Raw genomic sequence first — 20,717 nt, forward strand, 5'->3', positions numbered from 1 at the left:
TCTATGAACTCTCTATCACAGAAAGCAAGCCATGGGAGGAAATAAAGAAATAATTTTTAAGTGTTTTAGGTGTTTTTATACAGAATCAGAATTTGATTCTTCAAGTATTTCATTATCACAATAGGACCTCACCTCTGTAATAGTATGGTTATTATATCATCTCATAATTTATAAAATAGGCTCAGGGGATAAATGTGCCAGTTGCTTTAAAGCAATATCCGTAACAGAAGTCAAAATATTATCACCAGCAGCTCCATTACCTGTACTAAACACTCCCTTCTGACTTTTATGAGCTTTCTGTCATTCTCTACTGAGAAAAGACCTCAACATGCTAGAATCTGACATCTATCTGGTCGGCGGTGGGGAGTGGAGGGGGGTTGGCGCACCTCCCCCCTAGCGGCGGGGGGGAGAGGAGAGAGATGGGAGAAGCTCCAATGTTGAGGAGTTAGATTTGGGGAAGAGATTAAGGAACAGGGAAAGAGTTGTTTCTCAACTTAATGGTTTAACTGACAGCTCCATTTGGAACTCAGAGTATATTAAGAAATACTTGAGAATGCAAAATCTACATTTTTTGGGGGTACAAAAATGTATAATTTGTTAATCTTCTGCAGATGAGAGAGAGAGACCCTACTAAAAATCCCTAAAATAAATCATTAATGTATATGAACATATCTTTTCTTTCACTTCTCAAAAGATTAATACATGTGAAAAATGAATGAGAATGTGTCATGTGTGTGCTTAGCATATATCAGAGTTCAACCGTTTGGTTTTCTTTCCACACTTCAGAATTCTCAAGAGTAATCTACACTCTACTGAAGACACTCACTTGGTGGTATGCTCTGGTACTCTGGAATGTAAACTGAAATAGCCAAGGCTCTTGGGCACTCCCACTTTTCTGAAACCTTGAAGAAACTGGACCTCCTCCTTACCTCGCTCATCCATTCCTTTGTTTCCGCTCCCACTATGGCCTCCGCCTGCACCTGTACCTGCACACTCTTCCACCATTCCTGCATGGTGCCCACATCTGGCCTCTGTACCATTCTCATTTTGCTTGTATTTGTACGGCTGGCTCTTCTCGATCTCTCTGGGGCCCTAAAACTTGACCATTAGCTTTTGTCACTTTCCTGTCCTTCAGGGAACACTCATTCTCTCATGGCTTCAATGACCAAATTAAGGCAGATAACTCCAAACTCTGTATCTCCATCCCTGACCGGGACCGGGCATCTCCACCTGAATGCCCTGCTATCATTCCAAAATCGTTATTTCAAAATAAAATTATTTTCAGCCCAGATTCTCGACCTCCTGTCTTTCCATTCTGCTCCTGGTTCTGTCAGTTTTTCAGTCTTCCCTTTCAAAACTTCCATTTTTTAAATTTATTTTAAAAATTTCATCACTCCTTCTATATGTGCGATGTTTCAAGAAATCTTCTCCAGCTCCACTCCTACCATTTTAGTCCCTCCCCTCCTCATCTCATATCTACTCCACTGCAATAATCTGTCCAATGTCCTAACTCCAACTTCTGGAATCAGTGCATCTTCATAATGCTAATGTACTGACTTACCCCACACATTTTGCCGGAACTCTATTACTTCCCTGGTCATAAACCTTCAAGGACTCCCTACTGCTAAGAAAATAAATGTCAAAATCCATAGTCGGACATTCTAAGCCAGCAAAATCTCTTCACCCTCACTGTCTCCTAACTAACATAAACCAGTAAAAACTCTATGCAGCCAAAAGTCATTTTCCTTACTGTTCCTTCACCACGCTGGGTTCTATGCCTCGGCTTCCAAAATTCTTCCTGCTGAGACAGCCCTTCCCTCTCCCCTATGCAAGTCAAGTACTACCTTATTCCTAAGGCCTACTTGAGACTCAACAATTCTAAAATGCCTTCCAGAATCACAGTAGCCTATTCATTGCTTATAACCTATCAACTGGCCCTGAGGATAGGCTATCTGTATTGGGGTTTATGTTTATTTGGGGGGGGGGTATCTTTAAATATGAATGTGTAAAAAATATATACTTGCGTGTGTGTCTCTCTGTGTGTATGTGTGTGTGTGTGTGTGTGTGTGTGTGTGTGTGTATGCATTTTCTATCTCCCCAGTGAAACTGTTTGCTCTCAGGGCACCTGGGTGGCTTAGTTGGTTAAGTGCCTGATTTTGGCTCAGGTCATAATGTTATGGTTTGTGAGTTTGAGGCCAGTGTCAGGCTCTCTGCTGTTAGTGCTGAGCCTGCTTCAGGTCCTGTCTCCCCTTTCCCAGCTTGTGCTGTTTCTCTCTCTCAAAAATAGATACTTAGGGGCACCTGGGTGGCTCAGTCGGTTGAGCGTCTGACTTCAGCTCAGGTCATGATCTCACGGTCTGTGAGTTCAAGCCCCGCAGCACGCTCTGTGCTGACAGCTCAGAGCCTGGAGCCTGCTTCAGATTCTGTGTCTCCCTCTCTCTCTACCCCTCCCCTGCTCATGCTCTGTCTCTCTCTCTGTCAAAAATAAACAAACATTAAAAAAAAATTTAAAAAAAAGATACTTAATATATAAATATCAAAAAAAAAAAAAAGAAACTTTGCTCTAAGAGGGTTTGTACTAGGCCTTTGTATTTTATCTTTGTCCTCCCACTGACAATGATGGGCCTTAGCTATGACATTTTATATGAATAAGACATTTAGCTATTAAGACAATATACATACTACATGTACCTGTGCCCATATATGATGTTAACAATTTCTTTTTTTTTTTTTCAACGTTTTTATTTATTTTTGGGACAGAGAGAGACAGAGCATGAATGGGGGAGGGGCAGAGAGAGAGGGAGACACAGAATCGGAAACAGGCTCCAGGCTCTGAGCCATCAGCCCAGAGCCCGACGCGGGGCTCGAACTCACGGACCGCGAGATCGTGACCTGGCTGAAGTCGGACGCTCAACAGACTGCGCCACCCAGGCGCCCCTGATGTTAACAATTTCTGATACAAATGACAAAAAACTTGAGTTTATTAAATCTATCCTGAAACACATTCTATTAACTATATAATGGAAGACTCAAAGACATGTTGAATTTTGGTGCATATTTCTTTAAAGAGTCAAAGGCGGGTGGGTGGTGAGGTGACCAATAAAACCTTTTTCCAAATAATGATTAAATAATCTGATATTCTTAATAGTGTACTTCTCTCCTTGCCAATGCATTATATTCAAGGACCTTGTACCATTAATTTGAATTAAAGGATAAATACTTAATACTATTTTTAAAAGAATGCAAAGGGGCACCTGGCTGGCTTAGTCGATTAAGCATCCAACTCTTGATTTCAGCTCAGGTCATGATCTCATGGTTTAGTGAGTTCAAGCCCCACATCGGGGTCTGCACAGGCAGTACTTAGAATTCTCTCTCCATCTCTCTCTGCCCCTTCCCCACTCATGTTGTCTCTCTCTTTAAATAAACTTAAAAAAAAAAAAATATATATATATATATATATATATATATATATAAAAGAACACCAAGATTTAAGTTTGTCTGTATTGGAGTTTAAGTTACATTCTGCAATTAGTATTCCTCACATGCTACCAGGTGACATTACTCAGTATTCTCTTCTTTATATCAACTAATAACTTCAAACTAAGATTCAGGTTTTTTTCTTCTTTTTGACATAAAACTACATTTGAGGAAGAGGGACACAATGGAGTCAACATATTCTTTCAAAGACTGTCAGTTTCTTTGTAAAAGTAAAATTTTCTTACCTTGTGTAAACAAATAAAGTTCCTTCCACATCAGTCTTTTCCTAAAAAAAAAACACAGCAAAATATATATATTTTTCTTCATTAATAGTAACTTTCACAGAAGCTAGAGAACATTCCATTTCAAGTAGGGCCAATCTATGTAATATTCCTAGGACAAGGAGGAAAGCAGTACTGCCTCAGCCTGGCAGTAGCCCTGCTGATTCGACATCGACATCGGGAAGCATCCATTCTCCTTTTGTCGTTTACAAAATAAACTGTCATTATCTCTTTTCACCAAAGACAGGGACAGCAACACACCTCTGGCTAAAACAATACAAAAATTTGCTCCATGGATTTCATTTGAAAGAGGAGACTAAAAGTGTGCTGCCTTCTCTATCCTGTGAGCGGAGTATATGCCAAGCTGCGCAAATCACTCATGTCTGCCTTTCATTACGCTTCTATTTTCTGGGTTCATTATCTCTTGCCATATCCTGTCACCTAGGAGAGCAGATGATCTGCCAATAATAACTCTACTTTGACTACAACATAGAAGAGTGGAACAATGCTGTAGTTTTCAGAAAAATTAATCACCAACGTGGTGTGGAATATTTAGAGTCTAGTTTGGATCTTTGAAATCAAGTTAGAAACATTGCCAGGCTAGGACTCAAGAAATGTCACAGAATCTGGTTAAGTGGTAAAGTGAAAGTGTTCAACTCATTTCAGTTCATTTGGAAAGGCTCTCTTCCATCTCTCTGAAGACAGGGGCCCAGGCCATGATGAAAATGTTTATCAATATAATGCATAATAAGTTTTAACAGTAAACAAGTTATAATTCAGAATTTCAAAGGTACTTTTGTTATTTACATGTTTTAGTTTCAGCATTCCATTTAACCTAATATTTTACTATTAATCTCTATTATCAAAATCATTTGAAATTTAAGTACACTGTAGTTGTGGGAGAAATATACTCTTTAAGAACAAGGATATATAATATCAAGTGGTAATTTTTTAAAGATATATTTTTAAATAATCTCCACACCCAACATGGGACTCAAACTTGCAACCCTGAGAATAAGAGTCACATGTTCTACCGACTGAGCCAGCCAGGTGCCCTACATGCCTTTTTTAAAGGCACATAAGGGGCACCTGGGTGGCTCAGTCGGTTGGGCGTCCGACTTCGGCTCAGGTCATAATCCCACGGTCTGTGAGTTTGAGCCCCGCGTCGGGTTCCTTGCTGACAGCTCAGAGCCTGGAGCGTGTTTCAGATTCTGTGTCTCCCTCTCTCTCTCACCCTCCCCTGTTCATGCTCTGTCTCTCTCTGTCTCAAAAATAAATAAAACGTTAAAAAAATATATAAAGGCACATAAAACATTGGAAGCATGATCCTCTCACAAGCTCAAGTGATTTCAACAATTTTCTTGGTCACCTTAGTTCGGTGGGTCTTAAAAGTATGGTTCCCACATCAACAGTATCAGCATTGCCTGGGAACTTATTAGAAATGCAAATTATTAGGCCCCTCCCCAGGCCTATTGAATCAGATGCTGGGGTGCTGCCTAGCACCCTTTTTTATTAAGCTGTCAGGTGACTCTGATGCACGCACGCTTTGTGAAAACCACTGCCTTAGTTCAGTAACATATTCTCTGCCCATAGAACTATATCAGGAGTCGTGAAATCAAAATCCACTATGCCCCAAATTATATCAAACATCACCATTGTTTTTTAAGAGCAAATAGATATTAAGAGTAAATTACTTAACAAGAATTGTAATCCTCATTATTATAGAATATGCAATTAGAAATAACTTAGAACAGTGAAAGCAACTTTAGTCAGTCTTTTCTCTAATACATAAACATTGGTAAGAAAGTTAGAGTTCATTCTTAAACTGGATTTATTATAAAGTTCATATAAATCACTTCAGTGTACTGTGAAAAATATCCTTATTTCTCAAATGTGGTCTTTTGCCACTGTGCTTTGAAAAATACTGAGTCAAGGGGCGCCTGGGTGGCGCAGTCGGTTAGGCGTCCGACTTCAGCCAGGTCACGATCTCGCGGTCCGTGAGTTCGAGCCCCGCGTCGGGCTCTGGGCTTATGGCTCAGAGCCTGGAGCCTGTTTCCGATTCTGTGTCTCCCTCTCTCTCTGCCCCTCCCCCATTCATGCTCTGTCTCTCTCTGTCCCAAAAATAAATAAACGTTGAAAAAAAAATTACAAATAAATAAATAAATAAATAAAATAAATTAAAAAAAAAAGAAAAATACTGAGTCAAAATTAAAAAAAAAAAAGATACAGAAACATTATTACTTACCTTTCCTTGTGTAAACAAACATGGTTAATTCCTATCTGTTGAGAAATCTATATCCTGGGTGCACTTCTAAGAATTACTTAAACTGCCACAATATTAATCATTGAGAAAATGGCTACCATAGAACAATAAATACTACCCAGTCTAAAAATTTGTGGGCATTCCTAAAGTTCAACTGGTACAGTCAGCAAGTATTTACTATTCCACAGAGACTTTAAGAATAATTTGTAAATACTGGGGCACCTGGGTGGCTCAATCAGTTAAGCATCTGACTTTGCTTCAGGGCATGATCCCTGGTTAGTGAGTTCGAGCCCCGCATCGGGCTCTGTGTGGACGGCTCAGAGCCTGGAGCCTGTTTCAGATTCTGTGTGTGTGTGTGTGTGTGTGTCTCTCTCTCTGCCCCTTCCCCACTCACACTCTGTCTGTCTCTCAAAAATAAACATTAAAAAAAAAAAAAAAGAACTTGTAGAGATTAAATTTTTGGTATTATTACAAGAAACTGAAATTGAGATATGTACTGGTGAAGAAACTAGACTAAGAGCCTATATGTATTGCTAGGGGCACATGCTGCAAGGCCAAAACACTTTTCTGTCTTCCAGTATTTGACCTTGGACTGTTTCATCTTAGTGATCCAAACCAGGATGTTTCTATGGATCGGTACACATAAAGCTAAAAGCTTTTGACTTGTTTCCTTTCTTCCTCCATGAAGTAGTAATAGAAATTACCTTTTCTTGAAAAAAATAAAAATAAAAAATACTTTAATGCCCAATTTTAGTTTTGAAAATCCAGAATCAGAAATATAAAAGGCATGTTTCTTCTGAAATTATTCTCCAACTGGTAATAAGCAATTTTTTTTATTCCACATATAAGTGAAATCATATGGTATTGGTTATTTCTTCCTCTGACTTATTTCACTTAGCATAGGGTCCTCAAGGTAATGGACCCCCCTCTTGATAAAGTGTTAAAGAATTTGTGGCCATCTTCAATTGCAACAGGTCCTTAAAAAGTTAGAAATTCTCTGTGAATGGCTAGGGGCCATACTTCCACACCCCAGTACCACCGGTCTGGTCTCCCTGTATAATGAACATCATCAGGCAACAGCTTTGGAGTTTTCCTTGGGATCCAGACCCAAGTAACTAGGTAAGTCTGCACCAAACAAAATCCACTGTGTCCACTGCCCACCATGAGCACTGTCATCAGCATTGAATTAAAGTGTATAAGGGATTTCTTAAATCCTGATTATGAATACTCAGAGTAGGGTTCTTTCCAGGTCACACTGGGCTAGCTAGTTTATTCTTTATTCTTAGCTAGTTTCTCCACTGAAAAGATAGAACCAGTCTATACCACTCAGATCTTGATGGAAAACACATATTTTTTTGAGAAAACATATTTTAAGTGCTCTGTTACAACTGGATAAAAAGGACTTTGTTAATGTAAATTCTGATCTATCATAGCTGAACAGCTCTAATTCATGCATGCATTTTCCTGGTGCCTCCAGAGTTATCCAAGGGTAACCAGATTTTTTTCCCTCCCGGGCAAAGCCCAGGGTTGAGGTTCTGGGGTATAGTTAGAACAAGATTGTATTAGGTCCTCCTTAGCTCCTCCAGGCAAGGAGGACTTCTATGTTAAATCATTAGTTTATAGTTCTGGGGAATTTTAGCTAAAATTTTAAAAGTACAATTTAATGGTTTAATATTACACTTCATTATAAAATCTAACATGTATTAAAAAACTAAGCAGTTCAAAATTTAAAATAATAAAATGGAATATAAAACAGTGCTAGCTGGCAAATTACTGGGACTTGGCATAGTATTTGGCACTTTTGAAACAACCCAAAGCAATCTCTGCATTACTGATTATCTATGTTAATATAATGAAAAAGTAGGTCTCCATTTATCCTCATAAATCGGTCTCTCTCAGTCATGCATGTAGCACCTAAGTCAACTGTGAAGCTTTTAACAAATAGCAAATGCCTGGACTTCACACCCAGAGATTTTGATCTGGCAGGTTACACCATTTAAAATTCCAAGTGATTTCGATACACAGAAAACTTAGAAAACCACTAGCTGGAAACAAGAGGACAAAAGTCACTCTGAAGCAATTTCTCAAACTCAGCACTTTCAACATCTGGGGCCAGATAAATCTTTGTCACAGGGGCTTGTCCTGTGTGCAGGGTATTTAGCAGCAGCTCTTGCCTCCATCCTTTGGATGCCAGCAACAAGTTCCCTGGAGACAAAGTCAAAACTAGTTACAAACCACTGCTCTGAGGACTGACATGAAAATAAATAAGGTTATACTCTTCAACTGACACATAGGGATTTGGGGGGAGCAGTCTTTCCAGATAATGGGAAGTAGTTCCAGCTCTAAAATTCCCATCCCAGTCATGACATAATCTTTCTTAATCCCTCCTTCAAGTACCTCATTTTCTATCTACCCTTTATTACTAATACCTCCTGCTCTGAATGCCTGAAGTCATTCTTCATCTATTACAGTGTAGAAAGAATTCTCCTCCGTTACATCGCATCTGCTTTCTTGCATATACTTTCACCTCCAATCTCAAGACTGTTCGTTAAACTTTTATTGGGTTTATATTCAAAAGGGTCCCATCCTGAGGCCAAGTGATGGCATATGGAGAGAGTGGTGACAAACCATTTACCCTCAGCAACTGCTCTGCATCTGAACTAGGTCTCTTTTTTCCGGCTACCACAGCCTTGAAGATCAGTACTTTGAAAGAATGACCTTTTACTGAATGAAATATGCCCTGTCTGAAGGCAACAAGTCCAGGAAGCAGGAAAATATAACTCCTGTAAATAATGCACTGTGACACTTCTGCCTTTTGATGAGGCTTTAGAAGGACTTCACTGGCTATCTAATAAACCTCTGTAACTATTTTAACAGGTATCTATCACACAGATCCTGTCAAAAGCCTATATAGGGGACAATTGTTTTCCATGATTAATGTTCTCCTCTACATGTTAACAATATCTCAAGATTCTCCAGACTCTAATCCCACTGTCCAGTCAGTTCACAGGACTATACATCCTCTGTCCTTATCTACTACAAAATTACCTTGATAGAATTAACACATGCCTTCGGCCTTTTTTTTTTTTTTTACTAGAGCAGTATAATAGCAATACAGGTGTAGAATATCCTTGTATTTTTGCTAAATTGTCATTGATGAAATTATCCAGTACATTGCTTAATGTCCTTTAAATAAAGACCCAGGTGACAAATTCTCCTGAAAATTAGGAAGAAATAACCCCTCTCCTGACCAAGTGGCATACTTTCTATTACAGAGCAATGAATATTAAAGAGCTCTCCCATTTTCCTTTTTTGCATGATTACTAGGAGTACAGACCTAAATTCCTTGCTCCATTCCAGTAAATTTCCTCAGTTAAGAACTTCAGGCAAAGCTATTCTCTTCTCCCCCATTTTTGGGTCTCCTTTTTAAATTTTTTTTTTCAACGTTTATTTATTTTTGGGACAGAGAGAGACAGAGCATGAACGGGGGAGGGGCAGAGAGAGAGGGAGACACAGAATCGGAAACAGGCTCCAGGCTCCGAGCCATCAGCCCAGAGCCCGACGCGGGGCTCGAACTCACGGACCGCGAGATCGTGACCTGGCTGAAGTCGGTCGCTTAACCGACTGCGCCACCCAGGCGCCCCTGGGTCTCCTTTTTAATCTTTTTACTTTTGTTAATGATTTTCAGGTGAATTTTTATTACAGACTGCTCAAGATCCACACTAGAGATAAGGAGGCTATGTACATTTACAAATGCAAATGTTAAAAAATATGTGAATTTGTTCAATATGCATGTTTTCCTTGCTTGAATTTTGATGTCTTGGAGAATACATTTAAAAAATCACCTGAAATCCATTAATCTAGGCCTTATTCTTTATACTGTTTTCTAACTTATTTAAAAATGATGGATGGCTATATAATGGATGGATTAATATTATTTGGGACAAAAATCAATATGAGGAAAAGAGAAAAATCACATCTCTATATTCAAGTGGGTGGGTTTACAGAATCACACGCAGTAATTCCTGCAACAGGACTCAAGTGTCTTGTGCTCCTACCCCATTCTAATTGTGAGGAAAATTAAATTTCATCCCACTGCTATTTACTGGGGTTTTGCTTTGAAAAGTGCACTAAATAATTCAGCTCCCAAACGGACTCAGATTTTAAACCCATTTTGGTCTTGGTAGGCTGTGGTGTAATGATTATCCCAAGAGCGTCAGCCTCCTTCGAAGTGTTAAACCCAGCCCCATTTTGTCCTTGATCTCCCGATGCTTGCTCTTTTCTTGGTGTATTCCCTGAGTTCACAACTTCTACCAAGGTTTCACTTCTCGTCGTCCCATCTAAGACAGATGTTCCAGAACCAGAACTCGGTTTGTCCATCCGTCCCCTAACTCTGCCTCCCCTACAGCCACGTTTTACTGTAACAGAACCCTGCTTTACTTTCTCGTAGTACATCAGTCTTCCGGCCTCGAAGCATCAGGGCCCCTCCTTCCTTCAGCTCTCAGGGTCCCGTCCCTGATCGGTCTGGTCTCCCCACGTGGGGTATCGTAGATATTTAAGTCTTTTCCCCAACTTCAGGTGGCTTCTCAGAGCGGCCTCCCTCTCCCCCAAAACCCTCGGCCCAGGAGTCCAACTGCCACAGCTTCGGCCTCAGGCCGCGATCCACCACCATCCACCTCCACCCACCTCCAGGGCGTCAGCGTCTGGTCCCCCTCACCGGGTTCTGGAGCCCCGAGTCTGACCACCCCGTCCCCACCCCATCCCTGCCTGCACGGCCCCGTCGCGTCCGCACGCACCCACTCGTTGGCCCGATGGCCGAAAGTGTACAGAGCCACCTGGCTGGCTACGTCCACGATGCGGTTGATATAGGGGTCGTGGCGCTGCAGGGCCGCCAGGCTGATGTCGCGCCCCTTTCCCACCAGGCCGCCCGCTGCCACGGCCGCCATCTTCCCTCCCTCCCCGACATCAACCCCGAGCTGTCGGAAGCCACTCTCAATAGATCGCAGAACGAGCGAGCCACCTCGCAACCGAAAACACGCGGCGACCGCAAGTCCAGGGAGGCCTTCCTTCTCCAGCCATGCCCCCACCTCCTGTGACGGACGCAAGACATTACTAATCGATGGCCGCACTCCCGCCAGCGACGATCGTTGCCACTGGCAACGGCAAGCCCAGGCTGGAGGTCTGAATCCTGTACCCCCTCCCCAAGAGCTGTTTTCTTCTTCTGTGAGCCTTGGAGCTGCACGCGCAATAGGGTGTATCTCTTGGATGTGTTCGACGTCTTGGCATGTATTTTCTTTGACGCTCAGTGATCAAATCTATAATAATAAGCTTCAAGCCTCAAGCATTAATAACTGAGGAGAAACAGAACTGTGATTTCTGTAGGCGCTAACACCTACAGCTTCTCAAAGTGTGGTTCTCAAACCCCCTGGTAGTTCCTGAGACCCTTTCAGTAATCGGCCAGGTCGGAGCCATTTTCATGGCAATGCTAATATATATTTGCCTCTTTCACTGTGCTGACATTTGCACCAATGGTGCAAAAACCATGGCGGTTAAAAGTGCGGGTGTCTTAGGAAGAATCAAGGCGGCGGTACCACACTGTAAAAGCCAGTGTCACTTAAGAGTGTTCTCAATAAAGCAGTAAAAACTATTGACTTTAGTCTAACTCTTTGGTTCACTTTTTAAATTCTGTGTGAAAAAATAAGAAAGAAGTATGTTCAAAGCACATGTGCTGAATATGAGAGTACTGTATATTTGTCTCCATGAAAACACTTCTGTGCTTGAGTTAAAAGCCGAATTAGTATATTTTTATTTTTATTTTCATAGAACACTATTTTTACTTGAAAGAAAGATGGGCAAACTATGGTTATTCAGACATATTTGATAGACATTTTTTCAAAAATAAATAACATGCATCTGTCACTTTCAGGAAAACAAGGACAATTATTGTTGCCAATGATAATTTTTGAGCTTTCAAGCAAGAAATAGAAGTTTAGAAAACATATATCTACTACCACAAGTTGGACAGCTTCTCAGTACTTGAGGTCTTTTCTGATGATATCAGTAGGCATTTACAAAGTCTGTGATAAGGATTTGGTCTTTAAACCTTGAGAGAAGATGAACATTCGTCAGTTTGATTATGTATAACTGGATGTACCTTTTTGTTAAAATCTTTTAGTAAATGTTTAACATTTCTTTTATAAAGGAATTTGCCTTTGTATCTTGAGGCCAGTGGGCAAAGTCTACCTTTCCCAATATTTCAGGGAACACAGATACACCCTAGTTGTCTCCCTAGCAGTTGGTCCAATGCCTTCTGAATAGAAACTTAGTAAATGCTCACTCTATTGAACTAAACCATGAGATGCTTAAATTTACTTATTAAATGTCTTTTTTTTTTTTTTTTTCTTTTAAGAGCTCTTGACTTATAGAATACTGGAATCTGAGTTGGGATAAAAGGACCAAATATATCAAGTCCTGATCTTTCAGAGTTTACATTCTGAGGAAGATTGAAAAAATTGAATCTTTAAAAAAAAAAAAAAACTTTACATAGTGTAAGAAAAAAAGAAAAAGAAAAGGGGAAAAGCCTTGAGGATTAGAAATAACACTCAGAAAAAAAATAATAATGTCGCAATGACTTCAGCATTGCCATATCATTCATCTCCTGGCCCACAGAACTTTGTTCAGTTTTTTAAGATTGCTTTTCTCAGGGCACCTGGGTAGCTCAGTTGGTTCAGTGTCTGACTTATACTCAGGTCATGATCTCACATTTATGAGTTTGAGCCCCATATCAAGCTCTCTGCTGTCATCGTGGAGCCCACTTCAGATCCTCTATCCCTGTCTCTCTCTGCCCCTCCCCCGCTCATCCTCTCTCAAAACTGAATAAACATTTAAATAAATAAAATTATTTTTCTCCAAACTCTTTAAGCTCTAGCCTTCTAGGATAAAGACAGACTTCTACCTAATTTCTATTTGAATAACCTGTGTAAAACAGGTCATTACTTATCCAAATATACTAAATTGCAGGCTCTATGTTAGTAAAAAGACCATTTACAATAGGCGAATTCTTTTTTAATCCCTATCACTTCAACTTCCATTGGCTTCCACACTGCTGGCATACTTCCACTGTGTTTCCAGAAGCCTCATTATGATACCTTGAACATCTATTGGTAACTTTGGGGTTTCATGATTATTTTATAACTGTCATTATGAGATAAAACATGTGCTAACACTTGGTATTTAAATTTGTACACCACAATTTAAAACAAGTTTGTAGTATGATAAATAATGTCCAGGTCTGTGATTTTTATACCATTGCAATGACTAAGATAGAATTCACTACCTAATCCATAAAGGTAATTTCAGGAACAGAATATGTTTAACTTGTTTGAAAATAGGGATATAACTGAAAAATGTTTGGTTTTGTAGCTATGTATGAATACTTGTAAACAAATATAAATTGACTTTTTAGGGCATAATAATCTAGAGACAGAAATACACAGTCTACTTTATTAGTACTCTTTTCTTTATTGTGTAAATAACCTCTAAGTTTTGCATTTGTCCTAGTGTAGAATGTGTTGGAATGGAGGGGAAAGAGGAGTTTCCAGGATACCCCCTAAGAGTTTGTGATTCTAAAATGATTTAAACAAATTCTAATGTTCTGCTTGTGCTGCCTGTACAAACCATCCTTTTTGCTAGGAATTTTGTACTAAATGATGATAGAAGTAAAGAATTAATGAATGCCCTCTTTCTCCTAGTGGAGGGAATGGTTTGAAGCTGTGTTATCAATTGTTTTCAGCGCAAGTTTCCTTTCTTTTTCAGGCAGCAGTACATAGTGGAATAGGCACCCTTTGGAAAGGGGAATTACTTTAACCTCTTTTTATCAGTCACCTTCAGCAAGTGACCTCACCTGTAACTTCGGGATCCTAAATAATATCCACCCTACCAATTTTATAGAGTAAATGAGATCAAGTTAGAAAGAGTACTTGAAAAAGATTTGCAATCTATAAAATGTTCTGCAAATGAAAAAAGCTATTATGATTATGATTATTATAACTGTACTATCATTAGTATTATTTTCTTCATTGCTATTACTATTTATAATAGAAGCCCAGAAGGATCCTTCTTGTCCAATTACCTAGTCAATGCTCAGTTCATCTCAACAAAGTTTTGTGTGACAAGGAGCTCATTAATTCCACAGACAGTTCAGTCCTAGGATTTTTACAAGATGGAGAATCTGAGCTAAAACATACTTATCAGAAACTTCACAAAAAGAGGAAGAAATAATACAGGAGATATAGGTATGTGTTCCATGAGATTGCAAAGCAGTTAAGATGTGAAACAGCCATCAGAAGGCCTTGGAACAGAAGAGAAGGGGCAGATGTGGGGAAGGAAGGGACTTGGGTGAACCTTTGCTTGAGCCTGTAAAAAAGATCAGAATTTCTCCATTCTGGGCCCAGCCACTGACAGGATTAAGCCTCTGTTAACCTGACCTGGAGTGGACATGGGGTAATTGGAGCTCTTTGGTGTGGGGAGACCACGCATGCACATTCTCTTCTAATCTCACTTTGCCTTGAGTCTCTCTGCCAGTCCTACTAAACCTATTCATTTTGTCTCATTGTCAGGGGTCAGGCTTAGTGGGCTTAGAGGACCTCTATAATAACAACATATTTTCAGCTACTTCTCAATGCCCAGAACATACGAAAACATGAGGGAGTGCCTTGAATTCCACACAAAGAGATTATAGGCTTAAAATGCAAAAACCACTGTGGTAACTTATGTCCATGAGTCTCAACACCTGATTGCTAAGAAGGCTTCAGGAAAGGGTGAGTTGAGAGGGCAAAAGACAAATCTCCCTGTTTTGAGAGTGCACGGTGGAAGGGACCATAGAAGTTGCATAGACCCTCTGCTGTGTCTCTGCAAACACAGGCTGCTCTGTGTCACGTGATTCAGGAAGTTGTTATTGAATGTGGCCAATTTCATATAAAGCAGTTTGTACTGGGAGAGAGTGGGGATGTGGGGGATTCCTAGTGGACTGTCCATTAGGACAAGGATAGTAAACTGAGTTACCTCTCAAATTACCTAGGTATGTGTGGTGCCAGCTGGTTCACCATAGTGGTACCAATCCCATACAGGAATGGCTTTAGGATTATTTGACTTGGGTGGAGTCCACAGTTCTAGGTAAGTCACTTAACTTCTCTGTGGAATATGGTGATTGAATTAGAAGAATTCTTCCCCCTCTAGATAGCGTGACTGTCTGTTGAACCACCTCCATTCAACAAACCTGTAGATGATCCCAGAAACGATAATGAACAATCTGTTTAGTGCACAGTGAAATTAGGTCAAGATAGCAGCCCATTAAGGACTTAGTAATGTTACATCAAAACTGAGGGCTGAATGTTTTAATCAAGAAAGAGAAAGGTATCTTCATTCATTGTGCTCTCTTGTTCTCAGATGGAAGCAGTCATTGTTCAGAGGAATGAATGTTTATCCTTGCCACCCGTTAGGTCGCCTGCTGCCAGGAGTGATCACCTCTCTCTGCAGATTTTTAATCCAGGTGAAATACATATTTAAAGTTACCTTGATGATTTACATGGCAGCCTATAGGAAACAATCAGAAAAAGTGTCAGGGACTCCTGGCTGGAATACATTCAAAGAGTTTTCTAATTACTTATTATTGATGCAACCCTACCATGTCAGCTCTTCACTTTGTGATTGATTTTTTTCTTTTTAAACTAATGTATGAATCCCCAAAGGAAAAATGAACAGCAAAATATTGTGCTGAACTAAACTTACATCCAAGGAAAGAGGCTTTGGAAAAACAATTGGCTTGGTCAGAAGCTAGGACCCTAAAAAATGGGCTAGAGGCCTGAGGGGAAGGTACAGAATCTGCTGATAAAATGCTGATATTTCAAAACATTTCCCAGCCTGGACCCTTAAGCCTATCGTATGTAGTCTCTATTGAGTTGACAAACTACAGCCCACAGGCCAAATCTGGCCCTCTGTTTCCTAAATAAAGTTTTATTTGGGGCACAGTCATGTTCAATGTATTGTCTGTGGTTGTTCTCACCCTGGAACAAAGGAATTGAGCAGCTGCAACAAAAACCAGATGACCTGCAAAGCCTAAAATATTTACTATTGTTTCCTTTGCAGAAAAAGTTTCCTGACTCCTGGTATATTTGGTTTTTTGAAATGATTTTTTTTAAGTTTATTTATTTTGGGGCAGAGAGAGAACCCCAAGCACGTTCTGTGCTGATAGCATGGAGCCCAATGTGGGACTCAAACCCACCAACTATGAAATCATGACCAGGGCTGAAACCCAGAGACAGATGCTTAACTGTCTGAGCCATCCAAGCACCCTTCCCAATAAGTAACTTACATCAGTAGGCACCCAGTTTGTGCACATTGTAAGCACATAATAAATTAGAAAGGGCGACAAAGTTTGAAGCCTAGTTTTTATTCTCAAAGAACTTAAAATCTAGTCGAGGAGATGAAGATAAGCATACATGGAAAAATGGTGAACAATAAAACATAATATATAATCAAGGGTTAAATTTAATGTGTGGACAAGCACCAGACTTTAGAGAAAGGGAAGGAGGGTGTGTGAGTCCTCTAGTAGTTGGAGCAAGCAGTATTTAATATAATAAAGTTCCAGGATACCATAAGAGCTTGAATGCTCCCTTGAGGTCCACTGTAATTGGGTTTGACCTGTATTTCTACTCTAGTGTCATTTAAATCACTGATATTTTTGGCTCTGTGCTTAGGGGATACCTTAATGACCAGAAGTATTTCTGAGTAACTTTAACTGATTGATTTTTCTGGGATTTGGGATTCCTTCAATATCCCTAAACTGCAGAGAATTTAATTCAGTCATAGTGGCATAATGTCTTTCTTTTTGGAAAAAATATAGTGTAATGATTAAGAACATGAGCTTTAGAGTCAAAGAGACCAGGTCTAAATCTTGGCCTCATCTTCTCCTAGCAATATAACCTTGGGGGTTCTGTTAAACTCTGGACCTCAGTTTCTTCATCTACAAATTAAGAACAATAATAATGCCTACCTCTTCAGGCTGTCATGAGAACTAAATCATATAATGCATGTGAAGTGCTTAGAATATAAAGTGCTTGGTACAAAGATGGGGCTTGATCAATGTTTAGTCATTGGCCATTACTTTCTTAAAAATTTTTTGACATTTATTTACTTTTTGAGAGACACAGAAAGCATGAGTTGGGGAGGGGTAGAGAGAAAAGGAGACACAGAATCCAAAGCAGACTCCAGGCTCCGAGCTGTCAGCACAGAGCCTGACGCGGGTCTCGAACTCACAAACCGTGAGATCATGACCCAAACCGAAGTCGGACATTCAACTGACTGAGCCACCCAAGTGACCCTTCTCCCCCTTTTTAGTTTGTTGATGGTTGTGATTCTTAATTTTTAACATTATCGCCATTGCCAGTCTCCTAATTTATTTCTATAATGTCCTTGGGAACTTGGGGACAGGGAGCACTATATAAAAAATGCAAATACAGATCTACATTTTGATGTACTGGCAGGAACCTGGAGCTCTTTCAGGCTCTATATTGACTGTCTTTGGAGGAGAGGTAAGTTGACAGTTGTACTAGCCTTGTGGATTGAGGATCAGCATCTATAGGTTTTCACCTATTTCTGTAATGATAGGAGAAATCATGTAGAAACAAGACCAGTTTTTCTTGTCTGTAATGGGGGGTAATAACACTTATTTTTGTAACTGTTCTGAGTATTCCTGAAAGAGCTCTTTGAAACACTTTAAGTATTTTGATGTAGTCATAAAATACAAGGCTTTAAAATCAGGATTTGAGTGTCCAAAGAAGGCTCTCCTTCCTCTGTGGATAAAGCCCAATGATAGCATTGCTTTTTGTTTCCCTTGAGGTAATTTGAAGATTAAAGGACAGGGTATTTTCTACATTTCCTGTTGGTAATAAACGGCCTTCTGCAGGGCTTTGACCTTCACTGCCGTTTTGGAGACTCCTAGGAGCAGTGGCCATGACTCTAGCCAGCCTCGCTCATGTTATTACAGGGTTGTTCCTCTGAGGGCTTTTAATGTTAATACATTTTCAAAGAACAGCAAACACTGAATCCATTGTTTGGTTTTAGTTGCTTTTGTTAAGAATTATATGGGCTTTATAGAAAATGAGAAAATGTCAGGAAAACAAGCATGTTTATTTAACCCAAATAAACCATGATTAGTCTAAACAGGGAGAATTATTGTAATAAGTAGGGCAGCCTCTGTCTCTCTCCTTCCCTGTGAAGTAGATAGGAAGTATTGCTGTATTCATTTGTCAGATATCCTTTACATTTAATCATTTATTCACTCAGTGAACATTTGATAAGCTCTTATGATGGAACTGGCACTGGACTGGGAGCTGAGAATACTACAGTGAGCAAGACAGGCATGCCATGCCCTCCTAGAGTTTAGTCTAATTGGGAAGATGGACACATAAACAGCTAATGACAATCAAGTGGTCGGTGCTATGTAAAAGGTTTGGGATGCCATAGGAGCACATGCTGGAGGCTCAAGAAAGGCTTCAGTTTCTTTAAATGAATTGCCAAGTATAACAAAATGAAGGTGTTGTATATCTTCTCTTTAGGCTCAGACCAGGGTGGAATGGCCCTAAGATTGAGAGAATGGGCCCTGGTCATTCTTACACCATGAGTTTTCTTGGGTGGTTTGAGCTTTTTGGTCTTAGAGAAGCCCTAGAGACTTGTCTGAGTGGGGCCGTAGACATCATCCTAAAGCCACCTTGATACCCTTTGGTCTTGGAGGACAGCCGACTAACTAAGACCCTCCCAAGGGCAATCCTTTCCTCCTTAGGGACTACCAAGTCTTAGTCCAGGTATTCATCTGTATGAATAGTATGTACTCGAACTACCGATAGTTTTCACCTGATCAGCCCTCCCTTATTCTCCTCGGGGTCTCCCTTCCCAAGGGGGCAGACTGGATTCTCTACTTCTTCACACTTGTCACCCTGAGGCAGGGCAGAGCAGACCTTGTCAGCTATGAAAGGGCTAGTTTACTAATCAGTAGACTCTTCTGTACTCTGTCCCTTTCCCCAGTGCTAAGTGATCATCTTTAAGTAGGGCTAGCAAGGCATACTCATTGGGTTACATTTATTCCTTCTTATTCTTCCTAAGGAGCTATACAACTTTTGTTCCTTCACTGCATTTCATGAAGTAAGCTATAGTGTTGGCTTGTCATAGCCCCAATTTCCCTTCAAGGGGGCTAAAAACTCCAAGAGAAGGCTGACTAGGAGTCCACATATGGAGATATCAGGAGCCCCCTCTTTGCTCATACCTGAGGTTAGGGATAGATGAGGGACAGGGATAATTCCTAGGCATTCAAACTTGAATTGTCACCAAGATAAGTAGTTTTAGCCTCTTCTTTGTGTAGAAGAAAGCTAAGCTAGAGGAATGGCTTTTGTGAAGTTACATCAGTTTAATTTTTTTTTTTTTTAACATTTATTCATTTCTGAGAGACAGAGAGGGAGGAAGACACAGAATTCAAAGCAGGCTCCAGGCTCTGACCTATCAGCACAGAGCCCAATGGGGGGCTGGAACTCATGGACTGCAGGATCATGACCTGAGCTGAAGTTGGATGCTTAACTGACTGAGCCACCCAGATGCCCCAAGGTTACATCACTTTAGAGAGAGCCTAGAGAAGAAGTTCTCAAGCCTTGGTGGAAGGCATTTAAAAAGAAGTACCAATGGCCAGGGCTCACCCAGACTAGTTCATCAAACTCTCAGATTGGGCCTTGGTAAATCTCCCTAAAGTGAGTCTAACTGCAGCCAGGTTGGAAAGTCCCTGGACAGCATGGTTGGCAGCCTGTATGCCAAAGACAAGCTTCCTAGGTTTGAATGTGGCTCAGCTATGTCAACCTCAGTTTTCTTTCTATAAAATGAAGTTTCTAATGAATCCTACTTTGTAGCATTGTTGTTGAGAATTAAATGAGAAAGTACAAGTAAAGCACCTGAAAGGTATCAAGTACCTTTAAATAAAATGGCAATTTGGGGCGCCTGGGTGGCCCAGTCGGTTAAGCGTCCGACTTCAGCCAGGTCACGATCTCGCGGTCCGTGAGTTCGAGCCCCGTGTCGGGCTCTGGGCTGATGGCTCAGAGCCTGGAGCCTGTTTCCGATTCTGTGTCTCCCTCTCTCTCTCTGCCCCTCCCCCGTTCATGCTCTGTCTCTCTCTGTCCCAAAAATAAAAATAAAAATAAAAGAAATTTAAATAAAATGGTAATGATAGAACAGGATTAGACTGTGGGTCTACTGATTTCCAGACAATGCTCTTTCCACCTTTATTAAGGCCTATGGGATCAATTCAGTGGCAATTGGGCTGCTTCATCCTTTAAAATGATTCACTGTATTAAAAAATGACGTGAAGGGGCACCTGGGTGGCTCAGTTAAGCATCCGACTTGGGCTCAGGTCATGATCTTGCAGCTTGTGAGTTCAAGCCCCCCATTGGGATCTGTGCTGACAGGTTCTTTGGAGCCTGCTTCAGATTCTGTGTCTCCCTCGCTTTCTGCCCCTCTCCCACTCATTCTCTCTCTCTCTCTCTCTCTCTCTTTCTCTCTCAAAAATAAATAAACATTAAAAAAATTAAAAAATAAAATATAAATTAAAAATGACATGAATGGCCTGGTTTCTTAAATAGGGAAGAGTATTCCTTATT

At 40.4% G+C, this 20,717-nt stretch overlaps 2 protein-coding genes across 24 annotated transcripts in view; one reads left to right on the top strand and one right to left on the bottom strand.

The window, feature by feature from the left end:
* DCP1B (decapping mRNA 1B) overlaps positions 1 to 11,208 on the bottom strand; it is a 62,124-nt gene extending 50,916 nt beyond the window's left edge. The window contains exons 1-2 of the mRNA XM_040463041.1: positions 10,818 to 11,208; positions 3,723 to 3,763 (exon numbers count right to left, since the gene is read on the bottom strand). Of these exons, the coding sequence (XP_040318975.1) occupies positions 3,723 to 3,763; positions 10,818 to 10,967 (191 nt within the window). The 5' untranslated portion in view covers positions 10,968 to 11,208. The remainder of the gene's footprint in view (positions 1 to 3,722; positions 3,764 to 10,817) is intronic.
* The window catches only part of CACNA1C (calcium voltage-gated channel subunit alpha1 C), a 761,926-nt gene that overhangs the window by 29,952 nt on the left and 711,257 nt on the right, over positions 1 to 20,717 (top strand). The gene's annotated exons all lie outside the window — the stretch shown is intronic.

The sequence above is a fragment of the Herpailurus yagouaroundi genome, unplaced genomic scaffold (assembly GCF_014898765.1).
Source record: "Herpailurus yagouaroundi ecotype Mexico unplaced genomic scaffold, PumYag 355, whole genome shotgun sequence".
Lineage (NCBI taxonomy): Eukaryota > Metazoa > Chordata > Mammalia > Carnivora > Felidae > Herpailurus > Herpailurus yagouaroundi.